Here is a 17,218-nt window from a genome sequence, read left to right as displayed (position 1 = left end):
TCCATTTCCTCTTCAGAATCCAGCTTGAATTTCTGAACCCTCATTATCGATGTACTACTGTAACCATTCTTTAATTGTCTTCAGCAAAATTGTACTTGCAGGTAAAATTAATGAAATTTTGATATAATTCTGTTGGGTCATCTTTCTTTGTAATGAGGACAGATACGGATGGTTTCCATGCACTTGAACAGGTAGATGTCCTCAAATGTCTTATTAGAGACTAAGGAATCTAGCAGTGCATCAGTTTTGAAATAAATTTCCATTGGTATTTCATCAATTACTGGAGTCTTGGTTTTAGCTGATGCCTTCAGTACAGCTTGAACTTCTTTCCACACCATTGGTTCTTGCAAGAGGGTACCACTTGAAGTAGTTAATGTACACCACCAATTATTTTGGGTACAATAAATCTATGCAATTCTTCCACCTTCTTTTGATGCACCATGAATCATTCAATGTGCTGTCCAAAAAGATTCAATATTGCAGCTTGGGGCTTGATTTTTTCTTCATTTCTTTCACTTTAAGAAATATTGAATTTTCTTCCCTGTTGGCTTTCAAACTCCAGGCCTTATACATAGTTGATTACAATAGTAATTATAATGCTTTACTTTGTCTTCTCTAGTTGCTTTTTGAAATGTTTTGTTCAACTCTTCTAGGTCATCACTTCTTTCATTAATGTTATTTGTTTTTTTCTGGGTCATTTAGGATATCTTTTTAAAAAATTCATTATAAATTAGGTGGGGTTTACATTTCAGATCATTCTTCATTCACTTTAATTACTCTATGTTCAAGAGCAAGTTTCAGAGTGTCTTTTAAAATCTATTTTGGTCTTTTTTCCCCCTGTATTTTAAATGACTTACTGGAGGCATAGTGGTTACTTGTTGGGCTGTGATCCACAAGGTCAGTAGTTCAAAACCACCAGGCACTCTGAGGGAAAAAGACACGGCTTTCTACTCCCATAAAGACTCACATTCTCTTAAACTCACTGGAGAATTTCTACCCTGTCCTATACGGGCTCTATGAGTCAGCACTGACTAGATGGCTTTAACTTTGTTGTTTGGTTGTGTTCCTCATACGTGATATCACAAGTAGACTGGTATTGGCCATCGATGTTCATGCATCCGTGCTGCGTTGGAGTTGTTCTCCAAATTCAGGTGGGGTGTACTCAAGGCTCCCACAAACGTATTTTAATTGTCTTGTTTGTTTTCTTTCTAAAGAGTATTTGTTTCTTGAAATATAACTTAAATGCTTAAATCACACAGTCTTAAAACCACCACCCTTCTCAAAAGATGCAATGCTATCATTATTAAAAAAGTATCCCCTCATGCTTCTCTGTAGTCAGTTCTCATTTGATGTTGAATTGTGTTGTTGCATATGGCCGGAATTTGTCCTATTTTATTGATGAGAATGTCCCTATGACTGGAAGTATCATGATTTGGTCATGTGCCTCTAGTTGATGAATGATTGTATTGTTCTCAGTTTCTTTCTTACAAATAAGACTGCTAGGCACATTCATTTTCAGAAATACATCATCACCCTTCCGTTTGGAAAATGCACATGAGTGCGCAGGCTTGCTTGATCTCGGAAGAAGTGCATGTTAATTTCCCAACACACTAGTATCCTTTGTTCAAAGTAGCTGTGCATTTTGCACTTCTAGCAGTGTATGAGGTTTCTACTTGTTCTGAATTCTTACCACCTTTTGGTATTGGCAGCTTGTGTGTGACAGTGTGTGCATGTGTTTGTTTATAAATTTGGTCTAGGATACTCAGTGTGTATTGGTATTTCATTTTTAATATTAATTGTGTATAATTACATTGAGTGCCACCTTCAATGGCACTTTCATCATGTGCACTAATATTGTGGTACATTATACTGAGGGCTTATTTGCCATATGAATCCCCTCTTTTAGAGAAATGTATCTTTAAATCACTTGCCCCTATTTTTCTTTTTAAATGTTTTATTGTGAATTATGTGAGGATTTACATATAAGATCATTTTTACATTCAACAGCTTAGACAATAAAACTTCACAATAGCTTGCCCTGTTTCCACTAATCACCATTCCCTCCTTTTTTGTTAAACTTTTTATCTCCTGTAGGAAATCTGCTTCCTCTTCACCAAAGTAAACCCCTATCCACACTCTAATCTTTTGTGTGTTCATTTTTCCATTTCCCCTCTCACACCTGGGAACCATCAAGGTCTGTTTCTTTGGGTATAAAAAGTTTTTCCTGATATTTTTCCTAACCATAGTTTCAGAAAATATTTTTTCCTTTTGTAATTCAGTAATTTCACTCAGTAAAAAATCTTTAGCATTAACATAACCTTACCCTGAATATGAGCAACTGATGGTCCATTCCTCAGTTAGTCCCTAGCCTTGCTTTGACAAAGGATATTGAGCTTATCCACCATCTCTTCCCACAGATGTAGTCAATTGATTCTTATGTGTTTCATCTGGTGAGGTCTGTGTGTATGGTGGCCATTTATGCGTTGACAAAAGATGTTTGCAATGAAGAAGTCATTGGTCTTGACAACTATAATCATGCCATATCCAACTTTGTTGCAATCAATAAGACCATATTTTCCAAATATTAATCCTTCCTGTTTGTTTCAAAATTTCCTATTCCAATATTCAGTAATTATCAATGCATCTTGATTGCATGTTTGATTAATTTCAGAGTGAGGAAGTTGACAGAATTCTTCAATCTTTCCATCACTAGTTTTAGGGGCTGGCCCATACACTTGAATAATAGATGCATTACTGGTGTTCCTTGTAGATATTCTTTCACTCACAGCAATGAACTTCAAGACAGATCTTGAAGTGTTCTTTTTGAACACTTTTGAAGTTGAGTTCAGTGCCATTAATTTTGAAGTTGAGTGCAGTGCCATTAATTTTGAATGTGGGATTCCTCTCATAGTAAATCACATGATCGTCTAGTTCAAAATATCCATTACTAAGCCACTCCATCTCATTAATACTTAACAAATCAATGTTTATTAATTCCATTTTATTTTTAATAAATCCCAAATTTCTGAGATTTATATAGTTGTAAATTCTACATTATGACTAATAGTCATTTCTGCTCATTTTGAGTCTGGCTTCTCGACAAATGAAGGTCTGAAAAGCTGTACTTTCAGTAAGGTGAATTCCACTTTGAGGAAATGGCTCTTCTCAGTCATACACGCAGTACCTTCCAATGTTAGGGGCTCATCTTCTGGCACCATATAAGACATTATTTTGCTGTTATTCATGAAGTTTTCAGTGGCTAATCCTTCAGAAGTACATTGACTATTCCTTCTTTCGAATCTGTTCTTAGTCTGGAGCCTTCCCTGAAACTTGTTCACCATGATATTTGAAATAACTGTGGCCAGCTTCCAGAGGCACAGAGATGTGCAAGTCCCCAGAGAATGACGATGTGTTAGAAAACATAGAAACTGGTATTAAACAATAATATCAAAATGTACAGCTTTCATTTCTTGATGTCGCCTCCATTTAGATTTATACACAACTGAGTGCGTTATTTCCTGTCTGTTACCCTTCAATGAGGCACTTCGCATTGTCTGATTTACACCCCATCAAATCTGGACTTAGGGTAACCTTAAAATGGTCAAATAGTTTTCTGTTTAAGTATTTGTGGGCTTTTGGGAACCATAGCAATACGGCCAGGACTGTTGTCCATGGAGGCAGGATTTCCAGCAACATTCCTGTGGGGCAGAAATAACTATCCTCAAGTAATAAGTATGCGTATCGTTGTGACAAGAAAACATTCTCCAGCACAGATTCCCTGGACTTTCTTCTCCCCAATTCAATTCTCAGCCTTCTTCCTAATAAGCGCTTATGATGGTCCTGTGTCCTTTGAGTAAATCTATCAAAATAGTCCCCTTGAAATCCAAAAACTAGTTTCTATAACCTTTGGAGCCAATCGATCTATCTTACATTTAATTGGCCCAGAAGATCCCTTAGAAGCCACTATTTGGATAGGACCTTTTTTTTTTCTTTTAGAAAGCACCCTAAGAAGACTGAGACACGTGTATTACTGAAAAAGCTCGTCTGCAGCCACCCATGGACCACAGAGACTTGTTTCAACTGTGGAATTTGGAGTGGATTCTGTATATGTGAACTGGGACCCCAGGAGTAGTGTTTTCGCTGACCCTTCAATTGTCGTTCTATTGCTCGTATTATTGTAGACAGAGAGGATGGGGATTCTTGCATGCAAATCGTAAGTAAACTCAGTAAATGCTAACGAAAAGATTGGTGGTTAGAGTTCATCCCGAGGCACCTCTGAAGAAAAGCTTATTTCTGAAAGCAACCACCCACTGGAAACTTCACAGAAAACCCAACCCTCTGCACTAGAGTCCATTCCAAATCGTGGTGAACCCACAGAACAGAGCAGAATTGCCTCCGTGGGGTTCCACGCCTGTCACTCTGTAAGGAATAGAATGACTCCTCTGTCTTCAGGGGAGCCACTGATGGTTTCCAGCTGCTGCTGTCTTGTGGGTAGCAGCCCAACATAAAACTACGCTGTCACCAAGGCTCCTTCACACTTCAGAAGGCACCATGTCTTCCTGACACTCACGTGGTTACTATGGGTTAAAATTAGCTCATTAGCAATTGATTCTACAGGGATCATCTGTCTTCCTATTTCATAGACCCCTGAATGAAAAATAAGAAACCATGCAACTGTATCCTTGGAACCTCATATCCATTTGGAGTTGACAAGATCAAAAGGTCATGGTTAGATCAAAAGGCCAATATTATAATTGGATGTTATTATAGGTATCTTGGAAAGTGTGGCTTCATGTTGTAAATGGGTGTAATGTGAATTATTGTGAGCAAAGAGTAAGCTAGAATATTGTTTTACAAAATGACAGCAATAATCTCTCCATCTTGCAAGCATGGTCCTTTAGAGTATGATGTGGCTGTTGCCTCATTAATAAATGGATGGCATGTCCATACTTCTTGAATCGGACCTGACTTTGTGCTGACCTTGATCATGAGTACACCGTGGAAATGGTAGTGCACACTTCGGTGATTTTTCCTTTAAGGGTGCTTTCAGCTTCAACTTTTACCCTCTTAGGTCACTGCTAGCTGGTGAACGTCTTAAGCTAGCTTCCCTGAGAATGCGAGACCTTGATGTAAGGTAGATTATGAAGAGAGACCAGTCAACTCAATGATTACAGCAACACTGGCTGAGGTCCCAGGCAGATATGGGAAGCCCGCATGCCAGTGCTTCCAAACCCCTCCAGCTGATGACGAATGTGCGCAGGAGCCCCGCAGACCCAGGTGAAGCAGAACAGGCCACATTAGCCAAGTTCAACTTACATAACTGCAAACCAATAAATAACTGTTGCTTTCAGACATAAGGACTGTGTTTAACTTTATCAGCCTATTCAATTGGGGGGAAAATAAAAGCTATTATTATTTGTCTTATTGGGATATGGTCAGGATAAAATGTAAAAAAAAATTCAAAGTAAAAAATAAACCCTTAACACTGCAAATTCTAAAAGCTTAAAAGATCGCAGTTAGTAAAAGGAATAAAGAACTCTGGTAGCAATAAATTTAGACTTTTATCTTTTAACCGAAAAGTTGGCAGTTCAGATTCACCCAATAGCTCTGTAGGAGAAAGACCGAGCAATCTGTGATTATAGAGATTACAACCAGGAGACCAGATAATGAGTTCTAGTGTGTCATTGGGATTACTATCCAAGTCAATTCAATGGCACCTAACTACAATATTAATATGAATAGGTTTGAACAGCAACCACTAAAATATAACAATATGTTCACCTCATGATTTTGAAACAGAAATAGAGATTCTCATTAAAAAAACATGCTTTTTCTTATGCTACAGAAGCTCTAAATCTATTAGAAGTCCTTTAGAGTACATATTTACTTTGGAAAAGCAAAACAAAAAACCTCTATTTTAAAGTCAATAATTTTTTTATGAGACTAAATTGGATTAACATATTTCACGGTGTCTCAGAAGGAAACGTAGGAAAAATGGATGCCACTTTCGTGAAGGCACACGTAGAGCTTTACAGAACTGAGTCCTTCCACAACTAGCACCCGCCACCTACCACTCAGTGTGCCATACTACAGTGGCTCGTGTGTCACTGTGATTCTAGAAGTTGTTCCACCAATATTTCAAATACCAGTATTATCATCAAGGTGGACAGGTTTCAGCAGAGCTTACAAACTGAGATAGACGAGAAGGAAAAAGTTGGGAACCAAAAAATGCGCCAATGGAAATCATGGATCCCATCAGAATGTTTTCTGAAAGATGCTCGGAGTACACAGAGACTGGCATGATAGACTCAAGCTATCAGAGACGGTGCAAATGGCAAATGAGCGGGTTAGCGAGAGCTTGATAGCAAGTAACACAATGGCTATAACACGCTGCTTTAAGGATAAACCATGTTCCTTTCACTGGAAGTATTAAAGACCAGTCGACATTTCTTCTATTAAGACTACTGAAAGGGTAGGGGAAAGGTGGAGAGAGGTGGGGTAGAGGGGAAACTGATCACAATGAATTGGCACATAACCCCCCCACACCCCTCCAGGGGGGAAGAACAACAGGGGGGCAGTGGTCATTGTGAGATATAAAAATAACAACAATCTAGAATCTATCAAGAGGTCAAGAGGGCACAGAGAAGAGGGAGAGAAGAAAAGATGAGCTGGTCCCGGGGGCTTAATAGAAGGTAAAGGTTTAGAAAAGAATAACAGCAATATGTGTACAAATGTGTCTGATGCAATTGATGTATGGATTGTAACAAGAGTTGTAAGAGCCCCCAATAAAATTATCTGAAAAAAAACCAAAAATCTTACTGATGTATTCACTTACATAGTTGGGTCAGGAGATTTCTGTGTCCCTTCCTAGTATTGTGTGATTATTAATCTCTTTTATCAAAATGACTTTGCATTTTAAAAGCCTATGTAACAACTTAACTTTTAAAATACATTGAGAAATTCTGTGACACTTTAATATATAGGCATATATAGATGTCCAAACATGTGATATGAAAATATAAATGGGCCTTTTCACCTTTGATTGAGATCAGTACTCAGGACCATCAATTTTGGGGGGGCTCACTGTTCATAGAGCTGTTTTGGGGGGGCACTCAATATATTGCTGTTAAAAATCTACTCCCTTATTAATTAATTTATTCAATAAATATTTATAAAATATTTATCAAAGGCAAACAGGGCAATCTAATATTTTCTTACATTATGTTTTAGAACTGCTATGCTAAAAAATATATATATGGATACTTTTTCGGGTGATATAAGGTTGTATTTTATGGGAATAGCTATAATAAATACTTTGGCTCCAAAGAAATAATGAAGAAACTTTAATATTTATCAATTTTAAATTTTAAAAATACATAAAATTATGTATGCAATATAAACATCTATGAGATATGCATGTATGTACACAACATTCAGTACTTATGAAAACAGAGCATGGACCTCCAACACCTTTTCTTACTAAAAATCAATCATGTATTTATTCTACTGCCTATATAGTTTATAAATGAAGCATATATAAGGATTGAATTTGAATTAGGACAACAATAAAGACTTCTTTATTAGCTTATTAATATGTGCAGTGATAAAGATATTGGCAACTCACTGTTCGTTAGGTAATATCTACTCACAATATATAGCATAAAAATCTCTGTGAGAACAAACTTTATGGAGATGGATACTGAAAATATTTATTTTTTATCTATTCCCTATCAATATAATGTGAACATAGGGCAAGAGGCTATTTTCTGTCATCTGAACAGTTTCTATTCGTCTCTGTTAAACAGAACATTATTGGATTTGTTTAGATCATTTAGCTTTACTTTACTCTTGACAGGTTGATTTATCCTTGACTTTATAAAATTTAAGCTTGAGCTCAAAATATATTTATAAGGAAACATGATAATCTATAATTATTTTTTAAATATAACATAATCATTTTTATAAAACATAAACATAATCTCATGCAAGGCAATCCAGGTGTTTTTGGACATTCTTGGAAAGACTGATTTGGGGAGAAGGACCAAAGTTAATAAAATCCATCTTTGATGTTATTTAACACAGAAGCAAACACAGATCTTTTTATATTTGACATTAAAAATCTGATCATTTGCCTCCCTAAAGAAAGCGTGTACAGCTTTTATACAGACTGCACAGTAAAGAATAATATTTCTGTTTACTGAGATATCAACTGGCATTTCACTGTAAGTCAATGGTCTATCGTTGCTACAGCATATTAGACCTCAATCTGGCATCTACAAATGTCAAGAGTATAAAAAAATATAGGATGAATATCAAAAGCATGTTCTGAACTCCCCCCAAAAATGAAAACAGGGAAACAAAGTTCACCTAAACATATTTGCTGCAGAAATCAGTGCAATATTCAGCTGTCAATCTAGAAAAACAAGGAAAGAGCCCCGCTGTCAGCAGGACAGGATAATACAATTTCCGGCAGATGTTCAGGCAGGGCTCTAATTTTTATGGAACTCCCTTGGTAAGCATTTAATTTCTTTATCATATGCAGGCTGGGAAAATTGTACTTCATCAAAACTGTATTTTGAAATATTAATATTTCATAGGATAACAAAACTCCATAGAATAACCTTTGTCATATTAAGAACATCCAAATTTCAAATGTCAAGATTTTGAATTTTAATATATTTTAAGCAGCTCTTTGAATTGGCCTAATAAATTATAATACGGCTAATCAAAATTGGTATTCTATAATGTCACACAATATAGAGTACGTAGAATATTTAGACTAAAGGGCTGGGAAAACCATGTGTTATCATTCCCATGTTCTCATCCATAAAAGGGGGAGAACTCCTTAGGCATATGTACATATTCACAACAGGCTTACTCATAAATTAGGGACAACATAACAAAACAAAACAAAAGAGTAAAGGAAAACTGATTATTTTGGAAAATCATCTATGAAAATAGTCATTTTTGAAAGTGGCAATTTATAAGCCTGTACAAATTACAGCCTTCACTAATATGCTTAAAATAGTCTCTGCATAAATATTTTGTGGTACCACCATCAAATAAAGTGTCCTAAATCCCCTTCTATGTCCTGTGCCAAATTTCCTTTTGTGCATAATACTCCTTTTGCAGACTTATGAATTGGTAGATTACAGACTTATGAATTGGTAGATTAAATTCTAATCGGATATTTAGAAGGAAGTTAGCTTCCATATTTATAACTGTTGGTGATCCTAGTGGAAGCAACCGTTTCTCGTTTACTGAAAGAGACAGTACCACAGATCAATGCACATCACCAAGAGTACAGACAGATGTTTCTGATGAAATCAGAATTCAATTTTCACAAGCAAGGAAAACAATGCATTCAAAGAAAACTCTCTTTTTTTGGCTCCAAATCTTCACTTATATGAGACACCTAATGCTGTTTACATATGAGTTTTTAAAATAGAATAGCAAATATAAAGCTATCTGAGACTCAGTTTTCCCTAATGGATTAACCATTTGATTACTGCTTCACAGTAATCCTTAAAGCATGAACTAAAACAAAGACAAATATATAATCAATATTCTACACTGGTTATAAACAATTGATTCATGATATTCTTAAGTGGAAGCCAGTGAATTCTATCCATTTTGTACCTTGTTTAATTAAAGTGTTTTAAAATTTTAGCTTAATTATGTGAAGAGAATTTCCCATTAATTGATTAGTTAAAAATCTATTCTATTTTTCATGCACTGGTTTTCCAACTGCGGAGCATTCTCTGATTTTTCTTTTCCATTCTTACACACAGCATCTTGCAGCCCTGTCAGAATAAGACAGCTGTACTGTTTTAGCCATAATAATGCCAGCTATTGATCCCAGGAAGAGGAGAAAGAAAGCCAGAATGTGCTTAATGGGGCATGGCTGCTCTCCACTATTTTCTTTGCTAAGGATAAGGCTGATTTAAATAATGATGCCCTTTTCTTAGTCACTAGGCTCACACATTCTTATACATTAATTATTACTAACTATTAGTGCTAAATACATACCTAGGTTTATCATTTAAAATATTATCAATAAAGGGAGTAAGAATATTAAAGTCTGCTGTTGTTTTCTAATTCAAAATCGTGTAAGGATGCAATGTTTTGTTTTGTAAATTATCCTCTTTTGAAACCATGCATTTGCTCTTTGAAAATGTGTTGTATGTGTTTTGTGTCGTTTTAAGAATGAATCACAATCTTAACCTGGACTTCCTTGTCCCGCAAGTGTGCCCTCCTCCTTGGAGCACTGTGTCTACTGTCGCGTGAGCTCCAATGCACATGTTTTGGGAGAAAGTTCTAGATTCAAAAATTTAAGAAGCTTTTATGGTTCACAATCAGCACCAATGAATTGCACTGAAATATTCATTTTGACTTGAATTGGATCCCAGAATCTTGTACAAAACAATTCCCCTGGCTCTATGAAAACTCTAAGCAAGTGTTTTCATTCCTCCATATCCAGAAATCACAAAGCAATGAATATTATCATCCTATAAATCCATTAAGTTGTGATTAATAAATGCAACAATCGTTTCTATAGTATTTATATTTTTGATACCCTCTCTACATAATGCACTCTGAGAAAAAGATAATTTTATTATCTTTTAATTCCATTTTTCCAGGAACTTTTTCAAGTGCCCTTGATGTATGTGCCCTTGACCTCCAATAGGACTGATCGAGTGGAAGGGAAAACTAATATGTGAATAACATATTCTTGTTAGTGAGGGAATTTCTTTTTTTCAGGAGCTAGACAGATACTAAATAGCTAATATCAAAATTGTCAACTGACACACAAGACTGTTATTTTCCCCCTGTAACAATCAGTGTAGGTGATAGCTCACAGGATTACTGGGAAGATTCAATAAAAACACTAAGGCCAAATGCCTGGCACCCTGAGCCATAGTGTGTGCTCGCTCCATACGGTGAAGACTCCATCGGGCCTTTGGTTGATAAAGCGCTTGCTTGTCTTCTCCAGCCAGGTCAAATAGCTTCACAACAAATCCCCTTTGGTCTGAAAAATCTTACCAGTATCATATGTATTCCTTAACGAAAATGCATGGCAGACAGAGAAACTTGACTTCAAGAATATGTTCTTACCTTATCAAGGGAAAAAGTTTTAGTCAGAGCAAAACCCCATCCTGCTTCAAACGCTCTTCTCATCATCGACGCACTGGTAGTTGGAGTGGCACTAGCCAGCCCGAAAGGATTGATAAATGTCAATCCAGCCATTTCGACACTAATGTCCACCAGATCGATCGGCGTGTAGAAGAGGGGCAGTTCTGGCTTGGCAGAAACTGAAGCTCCAAACTGTGACTGCAAAACACAAAACCGCCAATCATTGGTCTTGGATCACATCCGATTTGCCCCTATAACCCCTTAGAAAGCATCACCTCAGCACACTGGTCAAATTAGTATAGATTAAACCGTTCTGTTCACCGTGATGAAACCTGCCAAGAGTCACTCAGCAGTGAACTGGATTCCTGTGACAACCACCTTTTTGAGTCTAAGAGGGAGCGTGCACACTGTTAACAGAAGTGAAATCAATTAAGCAAATGAAAAACTCTCTTTAAAACCACTTGAGATTCAAGCACAACCGGAAATGATGTTTTAATTTACCTACCTGGTCCTATTAACCCTTTGCACTTCATTTGTGCAAACGGTCTTTATTGTTCAGAGATATGGTCAATAGCTAGTCAAGAGGCCTAACTTAAATTTCCAGTAATCTCCTTAGTGTTGATATGATATTAAGGAAGCCACCTGACATGTCCCTGTCATTTTTCCTCTGCAGTGTTCAGTATAGCAGCAGGAATACTGGTTTCCTAATTCCTGACTCATAGGGATATTGGAAAATGCAAGAAATAAAGCTATCAGGCGGTGGGCATCTTTTGGAAAGTGGGTAAGTGGGTAATGTATACACACACACACACACACACACACACACACACACACACACGAACCAACATGGTACCATGCAGTTAATGTGAAAATCCTCAATTGGCATTCAAAACTACATTTCTCTTCCTAAAATGATCACTATACTGATGTGACCCAAAGGATTTTGGGAAGGAGTCAATGAAAACACTCCTGCAAAGTGCATGGCACACAGAAGCAGAGTAGGTGCACATTAAACATTCTTAAAGATCTCATCGGGTCTTTTGTTTGAAAAATCATGCTTCCAGCCCTTCTCTTCTCTTTTCTTCTCTGCCTTCCATTCCCTCCTCTGTATGTTTATCTCTGAAAGACAAATAATACTGGGAAATACAGAAAGGATGGATTTGTCTCAACCACGGTGGTTACTGAATGGACAGAGCGCCCTAATTCAAAAGTAAGAAATCCATTCTCTTAAATGAATCATCACTCAAAGGAAAAGTTATTTGAGCAGAACTTTAATTTTACAGGAGTGTGTTGTGTGTAGATAAAGATTGCCATGCCTTGCATAGAAATTATTTCTGGCCTGCCACCATTTATAATGCAAAGTAGGGTTCCCTTAATATGTGAAAAAGGCAGCAAACTTGCCCACTGAACCATTAATGTGCCTCCGGCCTCGACAGAAGAAGTAGCCAAGGTGCCTGGCCTTCTCCATGGCCGACCCTTCTGGCAGAGGGTGCTCTGGGTGTGGGAACGTGTTTCTGAACAGAGGTCAGTACTGTGAGCAGAAGTTCTCTTGTCCTCACACGGGATTTTGTTAACAGTAAAAGGATTCATAGCAAAATCAAAAGCTAAAATGTATCCTGAGAGTGAATGGACGATAATTTGAGGTCTGACAATTTTAGGAGTATATGAGGGGAGAATATGGGTGTGTGTGTGTGTGTGTGTGTGTGTGTGTGTTGTGTGTTCATGTGGGTATGTGGAGGAATGAGTGTGCAATAGGAACCACTTTGGGTAGTATATTCTTAGTTCTGTGTGGTCATAATTTAAATTGAATAAAGCAACATTTAGGTTAGATTAAAGAACAACTTCCTGGGAACAGAGGTTAGTTAAGACTGGGAAACACGGAGAAGTACCCTTCCTACTTGAGGAGTCATGTAACAATATCAGGTGGCTTTACGACTGGCGTGGGTAGCAGAACTGCATAGAGTCCGATATTTGGGATGATACGCAGGCTTTCTTCTCATTTCATAGTTTGGTCTTCAAATATCTATTTTCCTGTTGAATGCATTTTTCAGAATTGTTAACTATATATGGAATTATGCAATAACTCAAGAAGGAGGCTGACATCTTTTGTATTTCAACTGGCATTTCTTAATTTGTGAAGTTTTAAATAAACTAAGCCTAGCTTTGAAAATCTAGTGATGGTTTTCACCTACCTACATAGAAAATAAATGATCTGGACAAACTTTATATGATTTTCTTTAAGCTGTAACACACACACACACACACACACATAGCAAATCAAACTAAAAAAGGGAAAGGAATACACACAGAGAGAACTCTTCAAAGAAGAAATACATCTTTTATACATTTTTCTTTTATTGACAAAATGATAGCTACTAACATGTATGTATATGTGCAACAGGAAAAATTTTAAATCTCATTTGCAATAGGCAGTCTTTGTCCACACTGAGTATACCCATGGTGATTTTGTTTTGGTCTCTGTGGGTTTTTTCATGGTGCTACATCATCCAGGCAGTTCACCTCACCACTACCCACATCCTCACTCAGATACCTTTTGCTGAAATTGAAAAGAATTTTCCCTCTTTGTGCCCTTGCTCAGAAAACTCATGTACCTCAAATTTTAGCTCTCACCACAAAATTACTCTTCTCAAATCCTAATCTCAACTTTTAAATTCAGATTTCCAAGAGATTCTAAAACCTTTTGGAGGTGTGTCTTCATTACTGTAAACCAACCTATTCATAGTTACTTCCAAAGCAACAATGACCAGGTTTTTAGTTTCTGATCATTGTTCCTTCAGTCTTCCAAGAGTGTTAGTCAATACCAATAACAGACACACAGACAGCAATCTGGATGCTGGATAATTACATGATTCTATAAATGAATGCATGACTTCTATTAGGATTAATATAGAAAAAATGAATGCATTGAAATAAAAGAACATTTTTAATGCACTATGTGATAAAATCAGTATGGATTACAACTCAGTATAAAAAACAACAAAATCCTTACAACTGGACCAATAGGGAACATCATGATAAAGAGAGAAAAGATTGAGTTGTCAAAGAGTGTGTCCTCCTCATGGAAAAGGCAGTCAAAAGACCAAAGACCTGTTGCATTATATAAAAGTCTGCTGCACAAGACCTCTTCAGGGTTTTGGAATGCAAGGATGTTACTTTGAGAACAAAGGTATGCCTGACCCAAGCCATAGTCTTTTCAACTGCATGTGAAGTTGGACATTGAAGAAGGAAGACTGGAAAAGAACAGATGCATTGGAATCACAGTGCTGGTAGAAACTATTGAAAGGACTATGAATTGCCAAAAGGACAAAGAAAACTCTGTCTTGGAATCTGGCCTGAATTCTATCTGCTTAGAGGTACAGATGGTGAAAGTTCAACTTAGATACTTTGGGCAGGTTATCAGGAGAAGCCAGTCCCTGGAAAAGGACATCATCCTTGGTAAAATAGAGAGGTGGTGGAAAGAGGAAGGCCTTCAACATGACGGACTGACACGCTGGCTGCCGCAATGGGCTCAGGCACAGGAACGATTATGCATTTTGATTTTTTTGAAGGGAGGTGAGTATTGAGGGTGAATTTTTGTACTGCTTGGTGTGTCTATTTTGAGAAACCCAACTAATATTTCCAAAGTCAGTCATGTTGCCAGCTCCTCCAGCAAATTTCTGTGGTTCCTCCCAAAATAATTTCCTCATCATAACCTGTACTTGTTTAGACACAACACTGTGTCTCCCATTTAATTTCACCACGCAAGACTTTGCAGAACGAGTCAGATATTTTATGTTGAGTGTATCATATTAATGACCTTTGGTATCTTGCCTCTTTTTTTTGCATAAGATCCCAGTAAGCTTAGAATGAGTTTAGATGAGATAAACATAAATTTTGTTTCAAATATGTGTGTGTGTGTGTGTGTGTGTGTGTATATATATATATTTATATTCATATGTGTGTGTATCCATAATGTTTATGGTACCAGTGGTACCACTTGTCCTCAGTTTGTCATATTGTGATGGCTGTGTTTTGTTGTGATTCTGGATGCCGTGTCATCAGTATTTCAAATATCAACAGTGAACCCCAAAGTGAATAGCTTCCATTGGAAATTACAAAGAACACCCTAGGAATAATGAGTAGGTAGCCCACTTCTAAAGATTTTCCTCTGAAAACTTTCTAAATAGCAGAAACATTATCAGACAGAGTGCCAATGATGAGCACTATGAAAAATATTCTAAATATGACTGGGAAAGAGCTGTCTCTTCAGAGTAGAGTTGATTATAATACCAGCGATGCACCAAAGCTTTTGAGACCCTCATTTGCTGAGGGGTACAACTCAAAATACAAAGGAGCAGCAGCAACCATCCATTAATAATTAGACCATGGAATTCACAAAGTATAAATATAGGAAAATTTCAAGTCATCAACATTTAAATGAAATACATAAATACTGATACCCTAGGCATTAATGAGTTGAAATGGACTGGTATTGGCTACTTTGAGTTGGGCAACCATAGTTTACTAAGCTTGAAAAAGAATGTGATGAAGCCAAAAGAAATGGCATTACATTCATCATCAAAAATAACATTTGAAGATAAATTTTAATATCCAATGTGATCTGCAATAGGATAATATCTATGTACCTCCATGTAAGTCCTCATAATATAAACACTATTTAAATGTATTCACTAGTGACTAAACTAGTGGCAAAAAAAATTAAAGAAGTCTACTAATTTCTTTATTCTGAAATTGATCAAACAAGCAATCAAAATTCATTGATAATTACTGGAGGTGATAATGCAAAATTTAGTGGCAAAGAGGAAAGTTCAGTGTTTGAAAAATATGGCTTTGGTAATAGAAGCAAAGCTAGAGATAGTGTGATGGCATCTGGCAAGACTTCTTCATTGCAAACACGTTAAACATTTTTAAATGATAACAAGAAATTAACAAGTAAATGCTTCAACGTGCTAATCAAGCATTGGAAGTACTCACTAGTACGCTTGGAAGACCGTTATCTGGCCAGTCAACTAGAAAAGATCCATATTTGTAACGATTTCAAAGGGGGAAAAAGTATAATAACAGAATGGGGGAATTATAGAACAGTATTATGAATATAACCTGAAAGTTATATTAAGGGTAGTAGTAGCAATATATTGTAGCAGTATGTTGATAAGGAACTACCAGAAATTCACGCTGGATTCAGAAAGGAAGGTGGCACAAAGGATATAATTGCTGACAGCTGATGGATCTTGGTTGAAAATAGAGAATACCAGAAAGATGTTTACCTGTGCTTTAATGACTATACAAAGGTATTTGACTGTGTGAATCATAACAAATTTTGGATCACGTTGAGAGGAATGGAAATTCCAGACACTTATGCTCATGTGGAACCTGCACATTGGTCAAGAAGCAGCTTGTCCAACAAAACAAGAGTATACTGCATGAATTAAATTTAGGAAAGATAAGTACAATTATGCTTGATCTAATTGAATTTGGGATTGGTATAATATCTGTAAGAGCTCCCAATAAAATGATTTTAAAAACAAATAAATAAATAAAATGGGAAAAAGGATTAGGAAAGGTACATGTCAGATATGAATCCTTTTATCATACTTATTTGATCTGTATTCTAAGAAAATAATCAGAGAAGCTGGATTCTATGAAAAAGAAAGCTGCATCAGAATTGAGGGATGACTTAATAACAACCTGAGATGACCTTAGCACACACAACACAATTTTGCATGCAGCAAGTGAGTATGATTTGAATCACATTGTTGATGAAGATCAAAGACTATGGATTAAAACTCAATGTACAGAAAATAAAAACCCTCAAAACTGGATCAATAGATAACATCATGATAAATAGGGAAAAGATTGAAGTTATTAAAAGTTGTATCTTTCTTGCATCCACAAGCAATGCTCATGGAAATAGCAGGCAAGAAGGTAAATGATGCCTTGCATTTCAGTAAATATGCTTCACAAGACTTCGTTAAACTGTTGAATAGCAAGGGTGTCACCTTGAGGACTAAGTTGCACCTAGACCAAACCATGGCATTGTCAACTGACTCATATGCCTGTGAAA

General features: G+C 36.6%; 1 protein-coding gene across 1 annotated transcript in view; it reads right to left on the bottom strand.

Annotated features, from left to right (window-relative positions):
* The window catches only part of DPYD (dihydropyrimidine dehydrogenase), a 1,157,760-nt gene that overhangs the window by 574,372 nt on the left and 566,170 nt on the right, over nt 1-17,218 (bottom strand). The window contains exon 13 of the mRNA XM_045291906.1: nt 11,116-11,331. Within this exon, the coding sequence (XP_045147841.1) occupies nt 11,116-11,331 (216 nt within the window). The remainder of the gene's footprint in view (nt 1-11,115; nt 11,332-17,218) is intronic.

This window comes from Echinops telfairi, unplaced genomic scaffold, assembly GCF_000313985.2.
Source record: "Echinops telfairi isolate 266 unplaced genomic scaffold, ASM31398v2 ScPeMD7_443;HRSCAF=831, whole genome shotgun sequence".
Taxonomy (NCBI): domain Eukaryota; kingdom Metazoa; phylum Chordata; class Mammalia; order Afrosoricida; family Tenrecidae; genus Echinops; species Echinops telfairi.
The sequence above is the reverse complement of the archived record's forward strand: the minus strand, read 5'-3'. Positions and strand labels throughout refer to the sequence as shown.